This window comes from Malania oleifera, chromosome 5 (genome assembly GCF_029873635.1).
Source record: "Malania oleifera isolate guangnan ecotype guangnan chromosome 5, ASM2987363v1, whole genome shotgun sequence".
Taxonomy (NCBI): domain Eukaryota; kingdom Viridiplantae; phylum Streptophyta; class Magnoliopsida; order Santalales; family Ximeniaceae; genus Malania; species Malania oleifera.
The window spans coordinates 108,427,483-108,448,999 of record NC_080421.1 but is presented as its reverse complement, the minus strand read 5'-3'; the positions used below and the strand labels follow the sequence as shown (position 1 = coordinate 108,448,999).

At 38.9% G+C, this 21,517-nt stretch overlaps 2 protein-coding genes across 3 annotated transcripts in view; one reads left to right on the top strand and one right to left on the bottom strand.

Moving 5' to 3' along the window:
* The window catches only part of LOC131156311 (flowering time control protein FCA-like), a 74,477-nt gene extending 57,294 nt beyond the window's left edge, over window positions 1–17,183 (top strand). Inside the window, exons 12-16 of the mRNA XM_058109896.1 lie at window positions 14,165–14,431; window positions 14,920–15,120; window positions 15,219–15,356; window positions 16,198–16,257; window positions 16,907–17,183. Coding sequence (XP_057965879.1) covers window positions 14,165–14,431; window positions 14,920–15,120; window positions 15,219–15,356; window positions 16,198–16,257 — 666 coding nt within the window. The 3' untranslated portion in view covers window positions 16,907–17,183. The remainder of the gene's footprint in view (window positions 1–14,164; window positions 14,432–14,919; window positions 15,121–15,218; window positions 15,357–16,197; window positions 16,258–16,906) is intronic.
* Window positions 17,184–19,167: 1,984 nt separating this feature from the next.
* Window positions 19,168–21,129, bottom strand: LOC131156393 (WRKY transcription factor 23). Of its 2 annotated transcripts, none has more exons than XM_058110045.1 (3): window positions 20,388–21,129; window positions 19,972–20,115; window positions 19,168–19,816 (listed from the first exon to the last, which is right to left on the bottom strand). In XM_058110045.1, exons 1-3 carry the CDS (start codon window positions 20,846–20,848, stop codon window positions 19,351–19,353), a joined length of 1,071 nt encoding a protein of 356 aa, XP_057966028.1. In that variant the 5' UTR covers window positions 20,849–21,129; the 3' UTR covers window positions 19,168–19,350. The 2 variants fall into 2 exon arrangements, with proteins under 2 accessions (XP_057966028.1, XP_057966027.1); XM_058110044.1 differs by having other exon boundaries at window positions 19,972–20,118; window positions 20,388–21,085.
* Between the last annotated feature and the right edge of the window lie 388 nt (window positions 21,130–21,517).

Below are 21,517 nucleotides of genomic sequence, written 5' to 3'. Positions count from 1 at the left end.
TGTTGACACAGAAAAGAATTGGGTAGCTGGAGTGTTTGGGGCAGCTAGGTTTTCCAAGAGCAGCATCGTTAGGAGAAGATGGCTTGGTTGTTCTTGGGCTTGAAGCTATTGGTGCAGGTCAGGTACTTTATCTTTTGATTTCAACTTGGGCAACTGTTAGAACCTTTTACTGAGGCCCATGTTTGAAATGAGGAAAATGCTCATCAGTCTTTTGAAGGCCCGGAAGACTTCACACTCTGGTACGAGTAGTGGTGTTAAGGTGGGGAATTATTAAGAGGCAGGCCCAAAAATAAGGTGTGGGAGCAGAAAGGTCATTGTATCTTGTTAATAAGGCTTCTTCTCTGGCAGCAGCTTTCTCTCCAAAAGGAACTCTACAAACTTATTTGGGTGCAAGTGGAGTGAAAGCCCAGAAATCTTTGGGAGAAAGCAGCCTTCCAAGGAGCAGTTAGATCTGGTTACTTTTCTGCTCTGGTTAACTATTCTGAGCTGCAATTTGAAGAGGGATGATTGTGCTGTGGAATGGTCTAAAGATCATCTTGTGCTTAGGTGCAACATGGAGGAGAATATAAAGACTGTCACTCTATTAAAAAAAGTGTTAGGAAATTAAGAGCCTAATTCCTTTGTCAAACCCTAAGGTTACATTTGGTTGTGGAATGTCTATTCTAGGAATAGATTAGTTATAGTTAGTTACAATTATTTTGATAGAAGTTATATTTAGTTACAATTAGCTATACAAAAAAATATGTTGTTATCACAAAGCAAATAATAAACTTGAACTTTTTATGAACCCATAACAAGGAATGGACAAGGAATAATTATTCTCCAATTTCACCATGGGAATGCCTATTCTTTTCTTATTATATGTTGGATGAAATAATAAGAAATATGCAAGGAATAGCTATTCCCTCTATTCTAAGGTTTTCATTGTATTTCATCCTATTCCTAGGAATAGCTTTTCCACGAATCAAACATAACCTAAGACTCCTATAATTTTATATGAGCTTTATCACTTCTCTGAGATTTTTTCACATATCTTTGGAAGCTTAGAGATTTCCCCAGTTATCCAACCACAAAAACATTAACTCCAAAGCAGGGGAGTTTCATGAGACTAGCGTATGTTCTAAGTAGTCAAAATATAGCTACAATTTTGTTTGAAGTTCTCCAAGAGAGGACCCAATAGCTACAATTTTGTTTGAAGTGCTCCAAAAGAGGACCCAACAAGGTAAATACCCCATCATTTCAAGCCCTTATGTGAATTATTGTGTAATTGAATATCATGATTACGTTAATGATTTGCATATCGTTAGTGCAAACTTTTTCCAAACTCTTTAATGGGCCAAATCGCTAGTGATCCTTGCCATGGTTGATATTACTTTAGGTCAAAAACAAACCTTGACTTGTCACTAAACTTAGATGCTGTTAATGGTTATTTAGTCTTTTAGCATCATTATTATTATTGTGTTAAGAGTTTTGTTAGTAATAAGTGTGAGTTAGTAGGGGTATTATGGTCATTCCTGTTGTACTTACATATATTATAAATAGAGGGAGAGACCTATCATTGAGTTCAGGTCTTCCATTTTACTCAATTACTCAACATGGTGTTAGATCTGTTTTTTTGCTAAAAAATTCAACCTTTTCTGACTACGCAGTCGCGGCATTCCGTTAATGTTTGTTCAAGGCTTGTGAAGGCTTCTTTGTGAGTTTTTTGGAGCCATGGCAGCATTCATATGTTCAGTTGTGAGGCTGTGGCAGTGCTATATCCATCAGTGAGTTGTTCACCTCATCTGTGGCAGTGCGGCACCCAAGGAATGGTTGTTTGATGCTTCATGAAGCTGTTTATCAATTGTTAATGAGTTTATTGGGTCTGAAACAGTTGGATTTGCTGTGTTTTTTTGGTTCACTGTTCTAATTCCTTCCATATACCAAAATATCAAGCTGTTGGGCATGTGTTTTTTGCTCCAAGATCCAATCTTTGTTGCAACAATGCACTCATGGTAATTCGTTAGTTGTTGTTCGGTGTTAGTAACGATCATTGGTGACCTTCTTGGGGCAGTGGCAGTGCTCATAAGCTGTTTTTTTTTTTTTTTTTTGGGTGTGAGGCTGTGGCAGTGTTGTCTTAGTGGGGCTGCATCTGAGGTGGTTGGTGATTTTTTCATGGTAGTTTCGGTGGTTCACCTCTCCAATTGTTCCAGTGCTGAGTGTTGCTTTCTTGGGGCTGCGTGTGAGTTTCTTGGTGCAATGGCAGCCTTGTACTAATTTATTTGTAGCTTGTTCATGGTGGGTCACCTTATTCGTTTTGTTTCCAATTGTTCCAGAAATCGACCTTCTGATCATTGGTTTGAGTTTGTGAATGTTGGGATGGCGTTTGTGTGACTATTCCAGGTTTCTACAATATCAATTGTCTCAACAAGCATCTTATCACATTGTTTCTTTTGCCCAGAAAGGTAATCCTACAGTCTGCATGTCATTTGGTATCCTCCCTACTAGTCCTTCGATTATCGATTATGTTGCCACTGATCATACAACAGGTGCAACCTACTTCTTTTCTAATCTCCAATATCCTAAAAATCTACCTCAATTTACCCTTGTTGATGGGTCCACTATTGCTATTAAGAGGATAGTAACAGTAAATCCTACTTCTATTTTCTTTCTTCTCCTTTATACATTCCTAAATCCTAATCTTATATCGGTTAGTAAGCTTACAAAGTCACCAAATTGTTCTATCACGTTCCTTACTAATTTTGTGGTTATTTAGGATTTGAAGACGGGAAAGACAATTGGCACAGGACGTGAGACTCATGGACTTTACTACTTTGAGTCGCCTTCTCCACCAATGGCTAGCACAATCGCAGCTACACCACTTCAAATCCATTATCGTCTTGGTCATCTGTCCTTGGACAAGTTGAAACAACTAGTTCCTACATTGAGTTCTGTGTCTAATCTTGAGTGTGAGTCTTGTCAATTGGGCAAGCATCATCGTGTTCCCTTTGCTCTACGGGTCGACAAACAGGTGGTTAGTTCTTTCATGCTTGTCCATTTTGATATTTGGGGTCCTAGTTGTGTGACATCAAAGTTGGGATTTTGGTACTTTGTTAAACTTGTTGATGACTACTCTAGGATGAATTGGTTATATTTAATGAAAGATCGTTCCGTGTTGTTTGATGCCTTTTGTGCTTCCTGTTCCCAAATAAAGACTCATTTTGACATGCCAGTCAGGATACTTTGCAGTGATAATGCTAAGGAGTACTTCAATACTGAATTTAGTATTTATCTGACTAACTTTGGTATGATCCATTAGTCCTCTTGTGCCCACACTCCACAACAAAGTGGATTTGCAGAGCGGAAAAATAGACATATTCTTGAAGTCACTCTTACCCTATTGTATCAAATGAATGTCCCCAAAGTCCTTTGGAGTGATGTTGTGCTCATAGCTTGCTCCCTCATCAATAAAATGCCATCCTCTGTCCTTGGTGGTAAAATGCCATATTCAGTTATCTTTATTAATGCTCCTTTGTTCTCTCTTCCTCCTCGTATATTTGGTTGTGTCCTTCGTCCATCAGTTTCTCCAGGAATGGATAAGTTGGATCCTTGTGGTATCAAATGTATTTTTTTGGTCTATTCCTACACTCAAAAGGGATATCGATGTTATAGTCTTATTTACATCAATTTTTTGTCTCTATTGACGTCACTTTTTTTTGAGCTTACACCATACTACTATGATTCCTTAAGTTTCATTGACCTTGATAAGTCCCTTCCTATGCCTTGCCTTCCATTTCGAAACCTAGTATTTGTGCCCAATACTCCTACATCTTCATCTAGTTTGAGTCCTTCTCGTTGCTTGAATCATCCCAATTTGCAGGTATGCACATGGCGACTCAAAGGGGAAGTGCCTCCTCTAGCTTCAACTACTGTGCGTCTAGTTCCCTTATTGGATGATCTTATTTCTCGTGATGTTAATTGTCCAATAGCTATTCGAAAAGGTAAACGCACTTGTACTTAACATCCAATCTCTAATTTTGTTTGTTATGATTTCTTGTTACCCTCATATTATTGTTTTGTTAGTACTTTGTCTTCTATTGCTTTCCCAAAATCTATTTCTGAAGCCTTGTCCCATTCTAGGTGGAGGAATGCAATGATTGAAGAGATGCATGCACCACAGGATAGTGATACTTGGGACTTGGTACCTCTACATCCTAATAGGTCTGTTGTTGGTTGTCGTTGGGTGTATACTTAAAGGTCAATCAAGATGGTTTTGTGGCTCGATTGAAGTTTTTCCTTATTGCTAAGGGATATACTCAAGTGTATGGTTTTAATTATTCAGACACATTCTCTTCGGTCGCTAAACTTGCTTTAGTATGTTTATTCATCTCTTTAGCCACTACCTGTCATTGGCCTCTACATCAGTTAGATGCGAAGAATACTTTCCTACATCAGATCTTCAAGAGGAGGGCTATATGGAGTAACTATCTGGGTTTGTTGCTCAAGAGGAGTCAGTTTAGTATGTTGGCTTAAGAAATTGTTATACGATTTAAAACAGTCTTCGAAAGCATGGTTTGGTCGATTTAGTGTTGTCATACTTGAGTTTGACCTCCAATGGTGTGTAGTGAATCACTTTGTATTTTATTGTCATACTACATTTGGTAGGATTTTGCTTATTGTGTATGTGGATGATATTGTGATTACTAGAGATGATGATCAAGACATTTAGGATCTAAAGCTTTTCCTACAGACTAAATTTTAGACCAAGGATTTGGGACCATTGAAGTACTTATTAGGTATAGAAGTATTGAGACTTTGTACAGGAACAGTCTTGTCACAGAAAAATTATGTTCTTGATCTTTTAGATGAAACTGGATTGTTGGGATTCAAACCTATTGGTACACCCATGGATCTCAACAGTAAGTTAGTGTTATATATGGGTGATTTGTTGCCTAACCCAGGACAATACCTTAGACTTGTTAAAAAGTTGCATTATCTCACAATTACTCGATTGGATATATCTTTTGCAACATGTATTGTGAGTCAGCTTCTTGATTCTCCAATAACAAGTCACTGGATGCAGTAATTCGCATTTTGAGATATCTCGAAAGTTGCACCAAGAGAGGTCTCTTATATTAGTATTAGGGTCACACTCATATTCAGGGATATATACTGATGCATATTGGGCCGAATCGCCTTTTGATCAAAGATCCATAATTTGGTTTCTTGGAAGAGTAAAAAACAAACTTACGTGATTTGGTTGAGTGTGAGAGTATGGGGTTATGACTCACACTATATGTGAACTTGTTTGGTTGAAGAACATGTTGGAAGAACCGGGTTTTCCACAATCTTAGCTTATGGAGTTGATGTGTGATAATTGAGCTGCTATCCATATTGGCTCCAACCTGGTCTTGTATAAGCAGACAAAGCACGTTGAAGTTGATTGCCACTTTGTTTGGGGGAAACTTGTACAAAAACTCACTAAAGCCACTTTGTGAAGTTTGATTTTCGACTTGTTGATTTGTTCACCAAAACTTTGGGAGGTGCTTGTGTGAAATTCATTTGTAAGCTAGGAGCATATGATATATATGCTCCAGCTTGAAGGGGAGTGTTAATGGTTATTTGGTCATTTAGCATTATTAGTATGTGTTAAGAGTTATGTGAGTAAGTGTGAGTTAGTAAGGATATTATGGTCATTGGTATTTGTTGAAACTGTAATAATACTGTAGAGAATGAGAATGAATCAATTGTATATTCAATTGTGTATTCTTTACATGCTTGGGTCCCTATTTAACACATACATAGAGAATAAAATATGGAAACAACAGAAGAGGACACAACTTGCAGTTGAGTTATATTTAGCTTCAGTGGGGGGGGTCTCAATTTATAGCCTTTGGCTTGTGGCAAGATGTCATGGTAGGTAGCGGTGGCTCACCTACCATGGTAGGTGGCCGTCATTCACCAACCGTGGCCGTCGTTCACACTACTGGCTGTCATTCATTAACTGTGGCCGCCGTTCACACTGGTGGCCGTCATTCCACACTCCCCCTCAAGTTGGATCATGGATATTGATCATATGCAACTTGCCAATGAAATCCTCAAAGAGTTGTCGAGGTAGTCCCGTGGTGAATGTGTCCCCAATCTGCTCCTTAGTAGGGACATGTGTCATGCAAATAGTTCATTCTTCCACCTTTTCTTTAATGAAGTGTTTGTCAACTTCCACAGGTTTGGTTCTGTCATGCTGGATATGGTTGAGAGAGATACGATAGCTGCCTTATTATCATAGTACAACTTGATAGGTAACTCTAACTCATCATGTAGTTCTTCCAATAGCCTCCCCAGCCTTAATCCTTCACATATTCCCTGAGCAACAACTCTGAATTCTGCTTCTGCACTGCTCCTTGCTACAACATTTTGTTTCTTGCTTCTCCAAGTGACTAGATTTCCCCATACAAAGGTGCAGTATCCAGTTGTGGATCTTCTATCCTCTTTAGAGCCAACCCAATCAGCATTAGTGAATATTGCCACTTCCTTTTGTTCACTTCGCTTGAACAATAAGCCTTTCCTTGGATATCCCTTTAGATATCTTAGGATCCTGAAGGCTGCTTCCTGGTGTGCTTCTTTTGGAGATTGCATATGCTGACTTGCTACACTTACTGCGAAAGCTTTGTCATGTCTGGTATGTGATAGGTAGATTAGTTTTCCGACTAATCTTTGATATTTCTTCCTATCTACTGGCTTCCCAACATCTTTTGTTCTTTTTCGAACTTCAATAGGTGTGTCGCTTGGTTTGCAACCTAGCGTGCCTGTTTCGGTTAGAAGGTCAAGGGTGTATTTTTGTTGTGAAACACTAATTCCCTTCTTTGATCTAGCTACCTCCATCCCTATAAAGTATCGCATTTGCCCCATATCCTTCACTTCGAATTCTGTGGCTAGAGCTTTCTTCAATCTTCCCATTTCCTCAATGTCATCTCTGGTGAGGATAATGTCGTCTACATACACAATCAGAATAGTAATCTTCCCATTTTTTTGTTTGAGAAACATAGTATGGTCGGACTATCCTTGGCAGCATCCCTCTCCTTTTATCACCTTTGTAAATCTATCAAACCATGCCTTGGGAGATTGTTCGAGTCCATATAAGGACTTTCTCAGTTTACAGACTTTGTTTTCCTCGCCCTTTTTACTTAATCCAGGGGGCAATGTCATGTACACTTCTTCTTCCAGCTCACCATTTAGGAATGCATTTTTAATGTTGAGTTGTTGAAGTGGCCAGTCTAGATTGGCTGCCAGGGATAGGAGCACTCGGATAGTGTTCAATTTTGCCACGGGTGGCTGTTAGAACAGCATCACCCCAAAACATTGTAGGCATGTAGGTAGTGAACATTGAGGCTCGTGCTACCTCAAGAATGTGTCTATTTTTGCGTTCGGCAACCCCATTTTGTGAGGGGTGTCAATGCATGAGCTTTGATGAATTATCCCTTTTTCTTGAAGGAAGAGACCCAAGGTGCTGTTGAAATATTCCGTGCCATTGTTGGTACGCAAGATTTGAATCTTGGTGTGAAATTGTGTTTGGACCATGGCATAAAAGTTAGTAAACACCGACCGTACTTCAGACTTATCTTTTAACAAGTAGACCCAACAAGTACGAGTGTGATCATCAATGAATGTCACAAACCATTTGGTGTGAGTGCGATTAGAAAGCCGGGAAGGTCCCCATACATCACTATGAATGATTGTGAAAGGTTTTTTGGGTTTGTATTTGGATTTTGGGAATGAAGTTCTTTGGTGTTTTGCGATTTTACACACTTCACATTGAACATCAAGAGACATTTTATTCAACCATAGCAAAGGAAATAAATGACACATGTACTGAAAATTGGGGTGATCCAACTGAGAGTGCCATAACATTGGGTCACTATTCCTAGGGATAGAGACAGGATTACTTTGACACTGATCACTCATTTTGGCTTCCTCGAAGTAGTAGATTCCCTCATACTCCTTAGCATTGCCAATCGTCATCCCCAATGATAGGTCTTGAAAAACACAATGGGATGAAATAAATTTAGCAGAACACTTAGAGTGTTTAGTGAGTTGGCTGATAGAAAAAAGATTACTAGATAATTTGGAACATGAAGAATTGACTCTAAAGTAATCGAGTCAGAAATCCGAATACTCCCTTTGCCGACAACAGGAGCAAGAGATCCATCGGAAATTTTGACTTTTAGATTACCAGCACATGGGGTATATGATAAGAAAAGGTGATAAGAGTTTGTCATATGGTCAGAGGCTCCAGAATCTATAATCCAGGGTGTATGGTTACAAAAGGTGTTTAGGGCTTGTGAGAAATTACCTCTGTGTGCCAAATTACCAGATGGAGTATGTTTTGGTGACTGACCTGAGACTTGGATAGCAGATAGCATCTCCATGATTTTTTGTAGTTGGTCATGGCTAGAGGTGCTGCTGCTGCCACTGTCAAAATGGTTGCTCGCCACTTGTTGCCTCTTGGGTTGAGTCTCAGAACAAGCTTAATAGCCTCTGGTTTTGGTGCTCTGCCGTGGTTTCCAATTAGCTGGCTTGCCATGGATCTCCCAACAATTATCCTTGGAATGGCTAGGCTTTCGGCAATGTTCACAACAGAGGCGGCCCTTTGGTTGCTTGGTATTTGGCGCACTGTAGGTCCCCCGGGATACAAATGTTGAGCCCTCTGGTACCATGGTTGTAGCTTCCTTCAACATGACTTTGCGCCATGATGTAATCAAGGAATTCTTCGATCTCCATTGCTGGAGTGCCACTGCATTTGTTGAATCAGGTTTCTTTGTGTCGTCGGTAAGATACCCGAGCTTTCCTCTGCTGTCGACTATGAGTTTCACAGATTGGGCCCATTCTCAAAAATTCTTCCTGTTGAGTTTTTCTACCAATAGTTGGACGGAAGAGCCATCTAGTCCATTCGAACTGATGATGGCATTGGTTCGACTTGTTTGGGTCTCTGAGGTTGTCGAATCTCAACTGTTGATGGAGTCTTCCCCCGTAAGTTAGCTTGGTTTAGGAAAAAAACCAGCTCTGATACCATGTTGAAACTGTAAGAATACTGTAGAGAATGAGAATGAATCAATTGTATATTCAATTGTGTATTCTTTACATACTCAGGTCCCTTTTTAACATGTACACAGAGAATAAAATATGGAAAAAACAGAAGAAGACACAATTTGCAATTGAGTTATATTTAGCTTCGGTGGGGGGTCTCAATTTATAGCCTCTGGCTTGTGGCAAGATTTCATGGTAGGTGGTGGCGGCTCACCCACCATGGTAGGTGGCTGTGGTTCACCTACCTTGGTAGGTGGCCATCATTCACCAACCGTGGTCGTCGTTCACACTACTGGCCGTCATTCACCAACTGTGGTCATCGTTCACACTGCTGGCCGTCATTCACCAATCGTGGCCGCCGTTTACACTGGTAGCCGTCATTCCACAGTATTGTATTTGACATATATTATAAATAGAGAGAGAGAGACCTATCATTGAGGTTAGGTATTCCATTTTTCCTAATTATTTTCAACAAATCTAGATAGGCTCAATACTAATGATTTGCTGCAAATGAGGAGATCTTACCAGGCCATAAGCTTGAATATTTGTCATGAAGTTGGAAGTGAGCAAGATTACTGATAATTTGTTTCCCCATTTTAGGAGGGTGCTAGGCAGCTTTGGGCTTTTCTCTTCTCGGTTTATGAGGAGGCTTTGGTGCTTCCTTAAGCTGATGATGTTTTTTTTTTTCCCTAATGGCATGCTGCAAAAGCTTTGGGAGGAGTAATAGGGGATCAAAATTATGAAGATGTGCTATTTTTGGCATTTTATGGACTTTTTGGACTGAAACGAATGCAAGGATCTTCAATGGAAAAACATATTTTGTGCATTTTCTTGAAAGGAATGCAAGCTTCCCTTTTGACTCGTTCTTTGGGTTTCTTTTCAAAGAATGTTGCCAGATCTTCGGAGGGATTGGAAAGGGTTTTATTGTGACTGATTAATGTGTTTCTTTTCTTACTTTTGTATAAGGAGGATATCTTATCCTCTTTTCAATATAATTCTCTCTCCTATAACACAACAACAACAACAACAACAACAAAACCAAGCACCTTGATGCGTTTTGGGCATAAAATGCCCTAAGGCGTAAGTTAAAAGGCGAGACTCCTAAAATGCATTCGCCTCAAGGGCTGATGTTTTTGCCTCAAGCCAAAAGGCTTGCTTTTTATGCCGCAAATGGGAGTGTATATGCCTTTTGGGAATAGACATGATAATATTTAAAATATATGAAAAAATAAATTAAAAAGGTCTGATAGGGCTTGACGAGCGTCAACCCCCCGTTTTGATGGATCTTGTGCAGAGGTATTCTCTCCCACGTTTTGTCTATCTTCGACGACTCTCTCTAGCCTCTCATCTTTCTCCGACAACCCTTTCTGACCTTTCATCTCTCTCCAATGACAACACTTTTCGACTTTTCATCTCTCTTTGACGACCACTTCCGACCTTTGGTCTCTCTTTGGTGACCCCCTACAGCCTCGCGTCTCTCTCCGCAACCCCCTACAACCTATTGTGACCTCATCTCTCTTTGGAAGCCTCCTCTAGTGTGCCCGTCTCACAGAGTGTCGCTCTCTGCTTCAAGGTCTCTTTCGATTGAGGTCTCTTCTCTAATCGAGATCTCTTCTCTAACTGACTCTCTCTCTCTCTCTCTCTCTAGTCTTGTTCGTCTTAGGAGACTTTGCCTTTTTCTGCCTCAAATGGGAATGCATATGCCTTTTGGGAATAGACATAATAATATTTAAAATATATATAAAAAAAACAAATAAGAAGATCTAATAGGGCTTGACGAGCGTCAACCCCCCCTTCTTTGATGGATCTTGCGTAGAGGTCTTCTCTCTTCCAAGTTTTGTTTGTCTTTGACGACTTTCTCTCGCCCTCATCTCTCTCCGACAACCCCTTCCGATCTCTCGTCTCTCTTTGGTGACCCCTTACAGCCTCTCGTCTCTCTCCGCAACCCCCTACAGCCTCTTGTAACCTCATCTCTCTTTGGCAACCTCCTCTAGTGTTCCTATCTCACAAAGTGTCTCTCTTTGCTTCAAGGTCTCTTCTTCGATTGAGGTCTCTTCTCAAATTGATATCTCTTCTCCAATTGATTCGATTCTCTATCCCTCTCTCTCTAGTCTTGTTCGTATTAGGAGACTCTTTGTCAGTGTGTCAAATCTATCTCATTCTCAAGTCTCAATTGAACTCTAAAAGTCAAGGTGAGTTGCACTTGCTGATTTAAGAGCTGCTGCTCCAAATTTCAAATTTCAATTTTCAGTTACCGCTGTTTGAGCTTTGTTTCAATTTTTCACTTTTCAATTTTTCAATTTGTTAATTTAGATTTAGATTCTTAGAATCTTGGATGTTGAGACATTGTGATGCCCTAATTTGGCCTTTTCTCTTCTTTTTGTTATGTTTATTTAAGAGTTTAAACTTTAAAGCATGAAAATGGTGTCCCATTTGTAATGTTATGGCTCATGCTTATCTTTTAACATGCATTTTTGAGTTTGTTAGCTAAAATTGGCCTATATGATACTTAAGAATTATGTTTTTATTTTTTTGTCCATTCTAATTTTTTTTTTTCATTTTTATACTACATATAAATTTATTTTATTTTTGAATTATTTTAAAAAATAGATTCATAAAAGGCTTACTCCTTAATGCCTTGAGGCTTACGGCTCGCCTCGCGATGGGTAAAATGCTTCGCCTTACACCTTCGCCTTTTAAAAAATTGAGTGGTATCAAAGCAGACTTTGATCCAACATGACTACAAATGTTATTTGACAAGATTCATGATTTTAACTTAAATTGCCTTGCATTATCCCCATATTTTTGCCACCATCCTCATCACTGAGCACAACTACCTATCTCTAAATGTTCCCCTTTGACCTTTTTCATTTGTAGCTATTTTTTTTAAAAAAAAAAATTGAATTGCTGTGACCAAATCGAGACCTAATGCCCACTTGTGACCTCTAAAAGGACAATGACCTCACTCCTCAGTGCTCTCTCCATCTATGAAAGCAAGCCTCTATCTTCGGAAGTTTCCATCATCTTTTTTGGTAGCTTCACTGGAACTCAACTTCGTTGGAATCAAATATTGTCCAGTTGGGCCTAACTCTTGTGAGGTATTGTCCTCTTTGGTCCATTGGCCTCACGAGTTTGTCCTATAAAAGGTGCCTCACATGATTTGAGCCCAAACCATCCTCGTAAGCCCAAGATCTACCTAGTACACATCCGATGTGGGACTATGACAGGCTCTCCTGTCCAATCTCTAATGGCCTCGTCAGAGTGATTTTCCTAGTATACATCCGATGTGAGACCATGACAAGCTCTCCCGTTCAATCTCTGACATCCTTGTTAGAGTGGTTTCTACCTCTGTGTAGGATCCACTCACATGATGGTACCCCCAAGGTGGCTCTGTTACCAAATGTAACGGTCTTGGGCCCAATTCGGGTGAGGTATTGTTCGCTTTGGCCCATTGACTTCACGTGTTTGTCCTATAAAAGGCGCCTTACATAATTAGAGCCCAAACCATCCTTATAAGCCCAAGATTTTGCTAGTACACATCCGATGTGGGACCGTGACATCCAATCACGGTCCTTCACGCTAACAATTTCACCTTAGTTCTTCATCGTCAAAGCTTAAACCACCCTTAACTGGTCTTCATTGGCGCCTTGCTGTCATTGTTCATCCATGCCATAATCATTGAAAACCCCTCATGCTTCCAGCACCATCAACTTAGATCTGCTGAGGAGCAAGCCCTAGCCACCACTTGCTCGGCCTTCCCTTTCTTGACGAAGACCAGAGGCATGACATGCTCTACTCGAACAAGAAATAAACTTTAAAAGATATGTTGAATAGATTCGCCTATCAAATCAAAATTTGTTCACTCAGACCAGATTGAACTGGTTCATCAAGACTAGATCAAATAGGCCGGACAAAATAAAAATGATGCTTGAATTGGCCTTAAAAAATAAACGAGATTGATTCTACGCTTTGCATCCTTGTATTGTTCTTTGATCCTAGGCATCATGAATTTGAACAGAAGCCTTCCTTTTCACACATTCAAGAAGAGGTCATCTGGTAAGATGTGGTAGTTAGGAAGTTGCTGCTGAAATAGTGGAGTCTCACTATTGGGAGCCCAAGGCCCAACATGTTGAGGAGGAAACTACTATAGAGATTAACGAATTAGTGCCTTGGGAGCATAAACTCCACCTTGTTGAATTATTGTTCCGAGTAACTTTGCCAGCTACAACTCTAGGAGGTTTTCCATTGTACAATATTATTTCATTTTGAAACTGACAAATTGCCTTCGTCTACTTCTAGCTTATTTGCAGTCTTTATTCTTAACTCTTTGGATTTTTAAAACTTAAGGTCAAATTCTTTGTCGTTAGGGGACAATGATGCATCATGCAATCAAGATCTAATTTAATTTCCTAATTTTTATTGTATTTTAGTTTGTTTTATTTATGGTAATTTTATTAGGCTCATAGTTTCAAGATTTAGGATATTTTTCTTTAGGAAGCAAGATTCTAGGTTTTATAGTTAAGATTCTAAGTTATTATTCAGAAAGCTAGGATTTTAGTTTATTGAAGTTCTTGAAATTAGTTTGCTCATCTTTCAAGCATTTTAACCCAATATAAATAGGCTCTTATGTATTAGTTTTAGGGGAATGCCATTGAGAATTAAAGTTGTTGAATGTTGATTCTGCACCCCCACTTCATTCTTATTTGCACTTGCCACCTTGCCTGGGCTATCTGACAAACATTGGATTTTTACCTGGACACAAATAATTTCTAGGTTTCATTGTTGCAACTAAGTCAGTTGGAAAGATATGCCTTGAAAATTTCATGTTTGGACCAACATGTATTTTTCAAAGCAAGCTTACATGCCATTAATGTTGTTCTTCAGTCAGTGGCAACTGGCAAAGCCTCACTGAAAGTTTCCTAAATTAAGTGATCTTACGATAATGGCCTTTTGTGTATCACCATGTCTCTGATGAAGTGATGGTCCCTTTGATATTGCCTTCTGTTTAATTTTTAAGCTGAATTTTGGTGAAATGCTATAATACCCTTGCAATACTTCCAAATCTCTGCCTTTTAGAGCAAACCTCTGTGCTTTGGTGCAGCAAATTTCCACAAGCTCACAAGCAGAAGCGGTTCCCCAAAGTCAAAACCAGCAGCCAGCTGCTCCTTCTGTCATGCAAAAGCCATTTCATCTGCTAGAAAAGTCCCCTTCAGAGTTGCCTCAGGTGCCATCTAAACAGTTGCAGTTTCTTCAGGAAAGCTCTCAGTCACAAGCTGTTCCTGAGATGCAGACACAGTTGCATCTGATTCAACCATCCACTGAAAGCTCTGAGCAGCAGCAGGACTCCCAGGTTACCATGAAAAAACAGGTACTACAACTACAAATTTAGTTATAGAAGTCTTATGGGAGAGATTCAGTGGTAAGGGTTCTCTTAAGCAGCAATATTTAATAGATAGCCCTTCGGCAGAAAGAGTGGTGATGCATTGGCAGCTTTAGCAGTAGGGATTTTAGGTGGCAGCAATGATAGCCTCTGGCTCCACTTAAATTATTGTCTTAAGGATCGCAATGCAGTTTTTTGAAACTGGCACATATCGGTAAACATTCAATCCTGCAGAATGCACTAGGGTTGCCAAATTGTGGTTCTTGTAATGTGTGCATCAGTAGTAATGTGGAATTAAAAGTTCATTGTCATTAAGTAGTACAGATTTTCCAGAATTATTTAATGATGATAGCATAAGATTCATAATTTTGTTACTTTTAGTTTTTATAAATTATAATTATGATATTCTTCTGTTCCGCATCTGCTTCCTGGTCCATGCTAGTGCTTTTGAGGACTTATTTTCAATTTTCCTATAGTCTCCACAGATTGGAAGCAACTCTCAGGCAGTTTTTCGAGATTCTACTCCATCAGCAGTGGTTGCGTCTTCAACCACTGCTGTTGCTTCTGCAGTACTTGAAAAGGCTCTGACAGTGGATCCTCCAGATTGTGATTGGAGTGAGCACATATGCCCTGACGGTTACAAATACTACTATAATTGTGTAACTTGTGAAAGCAGGGTAAGTTGCCTGTTCTTAATTTTCTTTTATGCCCAACCCCGCTTGCATTTTTGTACCTCCAAAGAGAATGGGTAATGGCTGTGAAAATTGTCCTGCAGTGGGAGAAGCCTGAGGAGTTTGTCTTATTTGAACAAAAATTACAGAAACTGCAGCATTTGCTAAAGCCTCCTAGTCAACAACTTGAATCCCTGCCTCATCCGCCGAGCCATTTCATTCCGCAAGTTTCTCGAACTCAGGTGGGGATTCATAGGCAGATTTCCCTACTTGAAGTTGAGCAGCAGTCAGTGTACCCCTTAGAATTTTATGCTCTCAAAATTTGTTTATTGCCATATCAGGCATCTCGTGAAGAGTTTGTGCGTATTGTATATTGGAACAGGTTCTTGAGAAATAGTTCACTGATTTATTCTGAGAGGCCATATAGCCAGCTGAAGCTGTGGCATAGTTAGTTGACTCTGTTTACCATGCAGATTAACACCAGTATCTATGAATTGCCTTAGACAAGAAAAAATAAAACCACCTTTGACCCAGTTATATTTTTGAAACAACAGTTTTATAGTATTTTTCTTTTTTGTTCATGTTCATGCTCCCTTAAAAATCTTGGATGGAGAAGTTCTGGACAGCTGACCAGTTCTGGTAGCGGAAATAGTTCATAATTTGGATGGGTCTGAAATCCTTCAGTAGTTACGTCGCTTGACTGCATTATTTAATAGTCTTAAGCATAAGTTTTGTTATGCAATTCTCTGCTTTGCTGCCTTTCTTGTTCCAAAAAAATGAAATGAGAATGTGGTAATTTTTTTTCCCTCATAAGTAATTGGCTAAAATTCTTAGGTATGATTTGGATTTCATTTATAGCCCTGTATTGCAATTTCTCACCTGCTTGTGAGTCATAAAGTAGTTGGATGTGGATTTGAAAAATCTTTAAGCAAATCTTTTGCACCAGAGATATTGGTTCTATATGTTGTTGAGCTTGTGCGAACAAAATATGCATATAGCACTTGTGTGATGGGAGTGCATATACAGATTCGTTATGTATCTTATTGAATAGTTTAATGGTCTCTTGGAATGTGATTTTTGTAGGAATTTGTGCGAGGACCGGCCACAGCAACCCCAATTATTGATCCAGCTTGTGTCCATTAGGTATTGGGAATTAATCTTTCTAATTAATCAAGTTATGTTTTAAGACAAATCTCTTTTGACTGCAATTATTATGGGGTTCTTATATGTTGATATTGAGAGATGTGCATCCTAGTTTTTGGCCATTTCTTTTATTGTTGCAGAATTTAATTGTGCTTGAATTTGCTTTGGATTTATTTGTAATCTACATAGTTGGAGATTCAAGGTTGGAGAGGTGATGCTATTTAAAAAAAACAAAGAAGATAAATCCCTCCTAGGATAAAAGATAACCACGATTAACCAGTGAATTACCACAAACTTTCTTTTATTGGCACTTTGTCCAGTATGATAGTTAAATAATTAGTAGGAATTCAATGCTTATGGGTAGATTCTGAATACACAACTAGGCTTGCAAAGTTGATCATGGTCAAAAGTGTTTTGTGGGTTGTCTCAAACGTTGCAAAATATTTTGAGATTCTTACAGACGAAGGGTTGACTTGTTTCTATACCGATGCTATTATGCAGTTCTTCTGTGTATATTAGCAGTCTGCGTACATTTGCTAAAGTTGGATGAACTTGTCATAGGCATATGTTATTGCACTGAAAAGGAGAGTCATAATATACTTCTGAAGACACATTTCTAATCCAAATGTTTATGGTATTTGACTTGCAGGGGAATAGGCATTTGGCCTGGTATTCCAGTAGAGTGTGAGAAGCTTAGGTTAGCATTAATTAAGCTCGGGTGGTGGAAAGTGGCCAGCATTCCTCTCTTAACAAAATTTCCCAGGTGGGGTTGTGTAATGGAAATGTTAGTTGCCTCTTCTCATGCTGCTCCTTTTTGGTTTACTATACAATAATTCTTATTGTAATGGGTCGGGAAATTAGTATACTATTGTTAATAATAGGGTTAATTTTATGTTAATATTAATTAATTCCTTGTTTGTGGCATAGAACTTGGATTTGCCTTTCCTCTCTTTTTATTGATCTCCCCACTTTGGAGGCGCTATCAGAATTGTTCAACATATTTATTGCTTTATTTGCACAAACACAAGGAGGGAGAAGAAGGTGAGGGGTCTGAATGGGAGCTGTTGAAGAACTCCTCTCGTTGAAATTCTTCTTATGATTCAAGGCTTCCATGGGCATTGCACCTTAATGAGCCACTCTGTTGGGCATTATTAATGATTTATTTGTCTGAAACTCGGAAAATATGATATGAAGGAATTTATTTATTTTGGTCTAGTCTGGTTGTTAGAAAAAAAAAAAAAAAAAGTTAATTAATAAATGATTTTATATTTTTCAGTCTCTTAGCCTTTGTTTTTTTGTTTTTTTTGTTTTTTTTAAATTAATCTTTAAAAATATTTAAATAATTTTAAAATTGCGATAATGTTTAGTCCGAGTGAGATTTGATTTTTTAAATACCTATTTCTTTATTGATTTCCCCCCTCGAAATCTTGATCCAAAGGGAAGGAAAAATCGTAGACTTGAGCAGCACGGCGGACCGAAGAGAAACCAAATTAAAATGAAAGAACATTAGGCCCCAGGCTGAAATTTTAATCAGACTATCAAATGCAGGTATGCATGATTTTTATTTTTACTTTTTGAAAATTAAAGAATAATTTATGCATCACTGTATAAAACAATATGTCGATAAAGTTTCTCCTACAGTCGCATGTTTTCTTATAATGCTACAGCTGCACAAAATATGAATTGTAGGCCATTCGTTTTATAAAATAAAAAGCACAAAGTTCATTTCCATATCCCTGTAAAGATCTCATACGCCCATCATCTGAACAAAGAAAGAATCACAATCCACCGCCACCTACACCTCTCTTTTTCATTCATGCTCCCTTTTAAGATCATCTCCACTATCTATTTATGGATCAAACCCACAAGGGCATGCATAATTGAAATTATTTCTCTAATTAAAGGCCTGGTGAGAAAGGAAATTAAAAAAAAAAATGAATTAATTTTGACAAGTTGGGGTGAGTGCTTGCTTGATTATTCTGTTTTTTCATATCCACACGTCACATTAATTTCACTGAAAAAGTAATCCATCACTTGATGTTTCTCTTTTCACTAGAAATGGATTTTGTGGGTTCCTGCACACACCGAAAAGCTGGAACCCTTTCCTGTGCTAAGCCGTCCATGGTGAAACCCTAGCCTCATCATTTTGAGTGCACCATGCACCTAGCTATGTACTACTATCTACCTATCGATCCCCATCCAAATCAATGCACTTTCTTTGGCAACACAAACAAGGATGTAGGACAAATTAAGGGTCACAAGAATTAAGTTAGCCCAAAACAAAAAAAAGCAAAAAAGTAAATAAATAAAACTCTTATTGGTTAGTTTGAAAGCATAGAATTCAAGTTATCAAGAAATGGATTCACATGAAACTTGAAGAAACTTTTGGCAAAATTCAATACAATTTTGTACAGTTTTTATTAAATTTAGGCAATTTTAAATTCAAAGTTTGAAATCTGTGTCTGCGTTCAAACGCATGCTTCCAAACTCATTAAAGTTAAAGTTTAAGCGCAGATAATGTGTAGAAAGTAAGAAAGAGCCAATTAATATAAGACGACAAACTTTATTTGTTTTCAATTACAACGGCCATAAATGCCAATTAATATTATAAATTGACACAAAAAAGTTTGAAAGACGATCGATGATCCCTATGAACTGGTTCGTTCTTCTGCAACAACATTTTCCAGTTATCGATAGCTACATTTGATTATTTAATTGAGAAAAAACATAATTTTATTTTTTCACTTTAAATTTTAAAAAATTTTAAAAATATATATCATAATTTTTTTTATTATTCTAACATTTACATGAAGCATTGAATTTTTTTTTAAAAAAAAGTGAAAATTTTTATAATTTTTGTTTTTGACAACCAAGTATCCCAATGCAAGAAGATAGAATTCAAGCAGCAAGTAGCGACTAATTAAGATTTTTTTTTTTTTTTTTGAGTAATGGGGCTTTCATCTACATGCAGTTAGCTTGCTAGCTCATCGTCTCACACTCTTAATTAGTCAGCAAAACAGAAACAACATACATACATACATTTATATGAAGCTCAGTAGTACTAAAAATGTTCTTCTTCTTCTTCTTCTTCATCTAGCCTTCCTTCCTCATGTTAGTAGGGACAATGTCCTGAAGAAGCCCATGATCTCTGAGCAAATCCGACGTAGTTGTCGGAACACTGGTGCCGGCCAAACTACCATTCCTCCAAGCAAAACTACTCAACAACGGCAAGTTACCATTGAAGTACATCATTTGTTGTTGTTGTTGTTGTTGTTGATGCTTCAGCTGTAAATATTGGTTAATTTGGTCATCGGAATAGGGCAGCGCTCTCACTTGCACCCCCGGTGCCGCCGCCATAGCGTAGGCTGCGGCGGGGGAGATGCCGGAGCTCAGCCGTGGCGGCGGAAATCCCGCGGCGGCAGAGCGAGGCATCCCGGTCGGGCTCACTGGGTGGGTGTGTTGCCCTTCGTAGGTGGTGACAACAATGCTTGGATCACTGAATGACCTCTCCACCCTCTTCTTCACATTACATGTTGCAGTGGTGCACCTGTAGTAACTCCTACTCGATCCCCACATCCCCCCCAAAAAGACAATTAATTATACATGCATATGTAATTATTTATTAACCCTTCAAAATAATTAATTAATTGAACAAGAAGAAAATCTTAAAATTAAATTTTAAAAAAGTAAGATAGATTATATATATATGTATACCTAGGGAAAGGGCTGTTCTTAACAGCCTTCTGGCCATACTTTCTCCATCTGTAGCCGTCTTCAAGCTGATCAATCTCACTTTTAGTCATGAAAGCGAATCTCGGCTCTCTCTGCCTTTTCTGGTTCATCTTCTTTGATTTCAATCTGCTTTCACACACACACATATACATATTTATAAGACCTAAACGAAATTAATTAATACCCAAAAGAAAAGAAAAAGAAAAAGAAATTAATCCATCCTTTTTTATTTTTTAAAATGGTCTCTTGACTTGTTCTTAAATGGGTCGTTGTTTGATTTGGATCTCTTCCAGCAAGTGCAATCTCAGATTAACATTTAAAGCAAAAGCATTTAGCTTTTTTATGTTAATTAGTTTAATCTAATTTCTCAAATGGAGTAAACTGAATTATTGACTCACTGTTTGTTAGTGACCTTCTCTGCTTGCTCTCCTTCTTCATAGTCATGATCATGGTGAGCTGCCTTAGCCCGCGGATCGCGATCATTGCTGGAGGCCGATGATATCGAGGAAGAGTTCGGCGTGGCCGGGAGATTGAGGACCTCGGACGACGACTCCGGGGCGGTGGAGGTGGGAGTGGGCGCAGAGGGAACAACAGCCGTCTGATCATGATGATGATGGTAGTGATGGTGATCAGGAAGGAGCGGTGGTGGCTGAAGCAAATCAAAGAGGGAAGGAGTGGTGTAGTCTTGAACACCGAGTAGTTCCATAAACCCTAGTGATGATGAAGGGCCGATCTTCTCTTCTCCCTCGCAAAAGTCAAACACCTCTGACGGTAATGGGCTGCAGCTGGCCGGAACCTGATCGGAAAATGTCAAAGATCCGATTGGACCCTCCATTTTCGCAGCCTCTGTCTTCTCCATGAGATGATCACTACTGCAAATTCTTCATCAAAACCCTTGCCCACACACACACACACACACACACAGAAAGAGAGAGAAAGCTAGAGAGAGAGTGCGTATTTGGAATTCTCAAGATGAGGCATGAGCTGAGAAAGTGATTTAGAGAGAGAGAGAGAGAGAATAGGGTTTGTTTGGTATAAAAAAGAGAGAGAGAGAGAGAGAGAGAGAGAGAGAGGGTTTGTTTGGTTAAATAATAAAGTAAGCTTGGGGAGTGAACAGGGAAGCATGGAGTTTTTGAAGATGGGAAGTGCAGTGGGCGGGGGTGTGGGGGTTATTTTTTTCAGTGACTGGAAATTGTCGGTCATTTTGTACGGACATGCACAGTGCCGGTGTCATTTACTGCAGGGGCCAGAGCTGGTCAGAGGAGTGGTCGACGCTTTCAGACTTGAGCTTTGACCGGGTAACCGGTTGAGTTCTTGAGTGTGAACGAGAACCGGCTACACGTGAGATGATTACGGCGAAAAGGCTCCTAAATCTCGCTCGTGTGCATGTGAATCCCTCCAAAGATATTCCATTTTTTTTTTTTGACCTTTTCCTTTTTAATTTCTTTTTTTTTTTTCTTTTTCCCTAATATTTTTTTTAAAATTTTAATATAAATAAAAAATGCTGATAGATTTTGTGCTGGGCCAG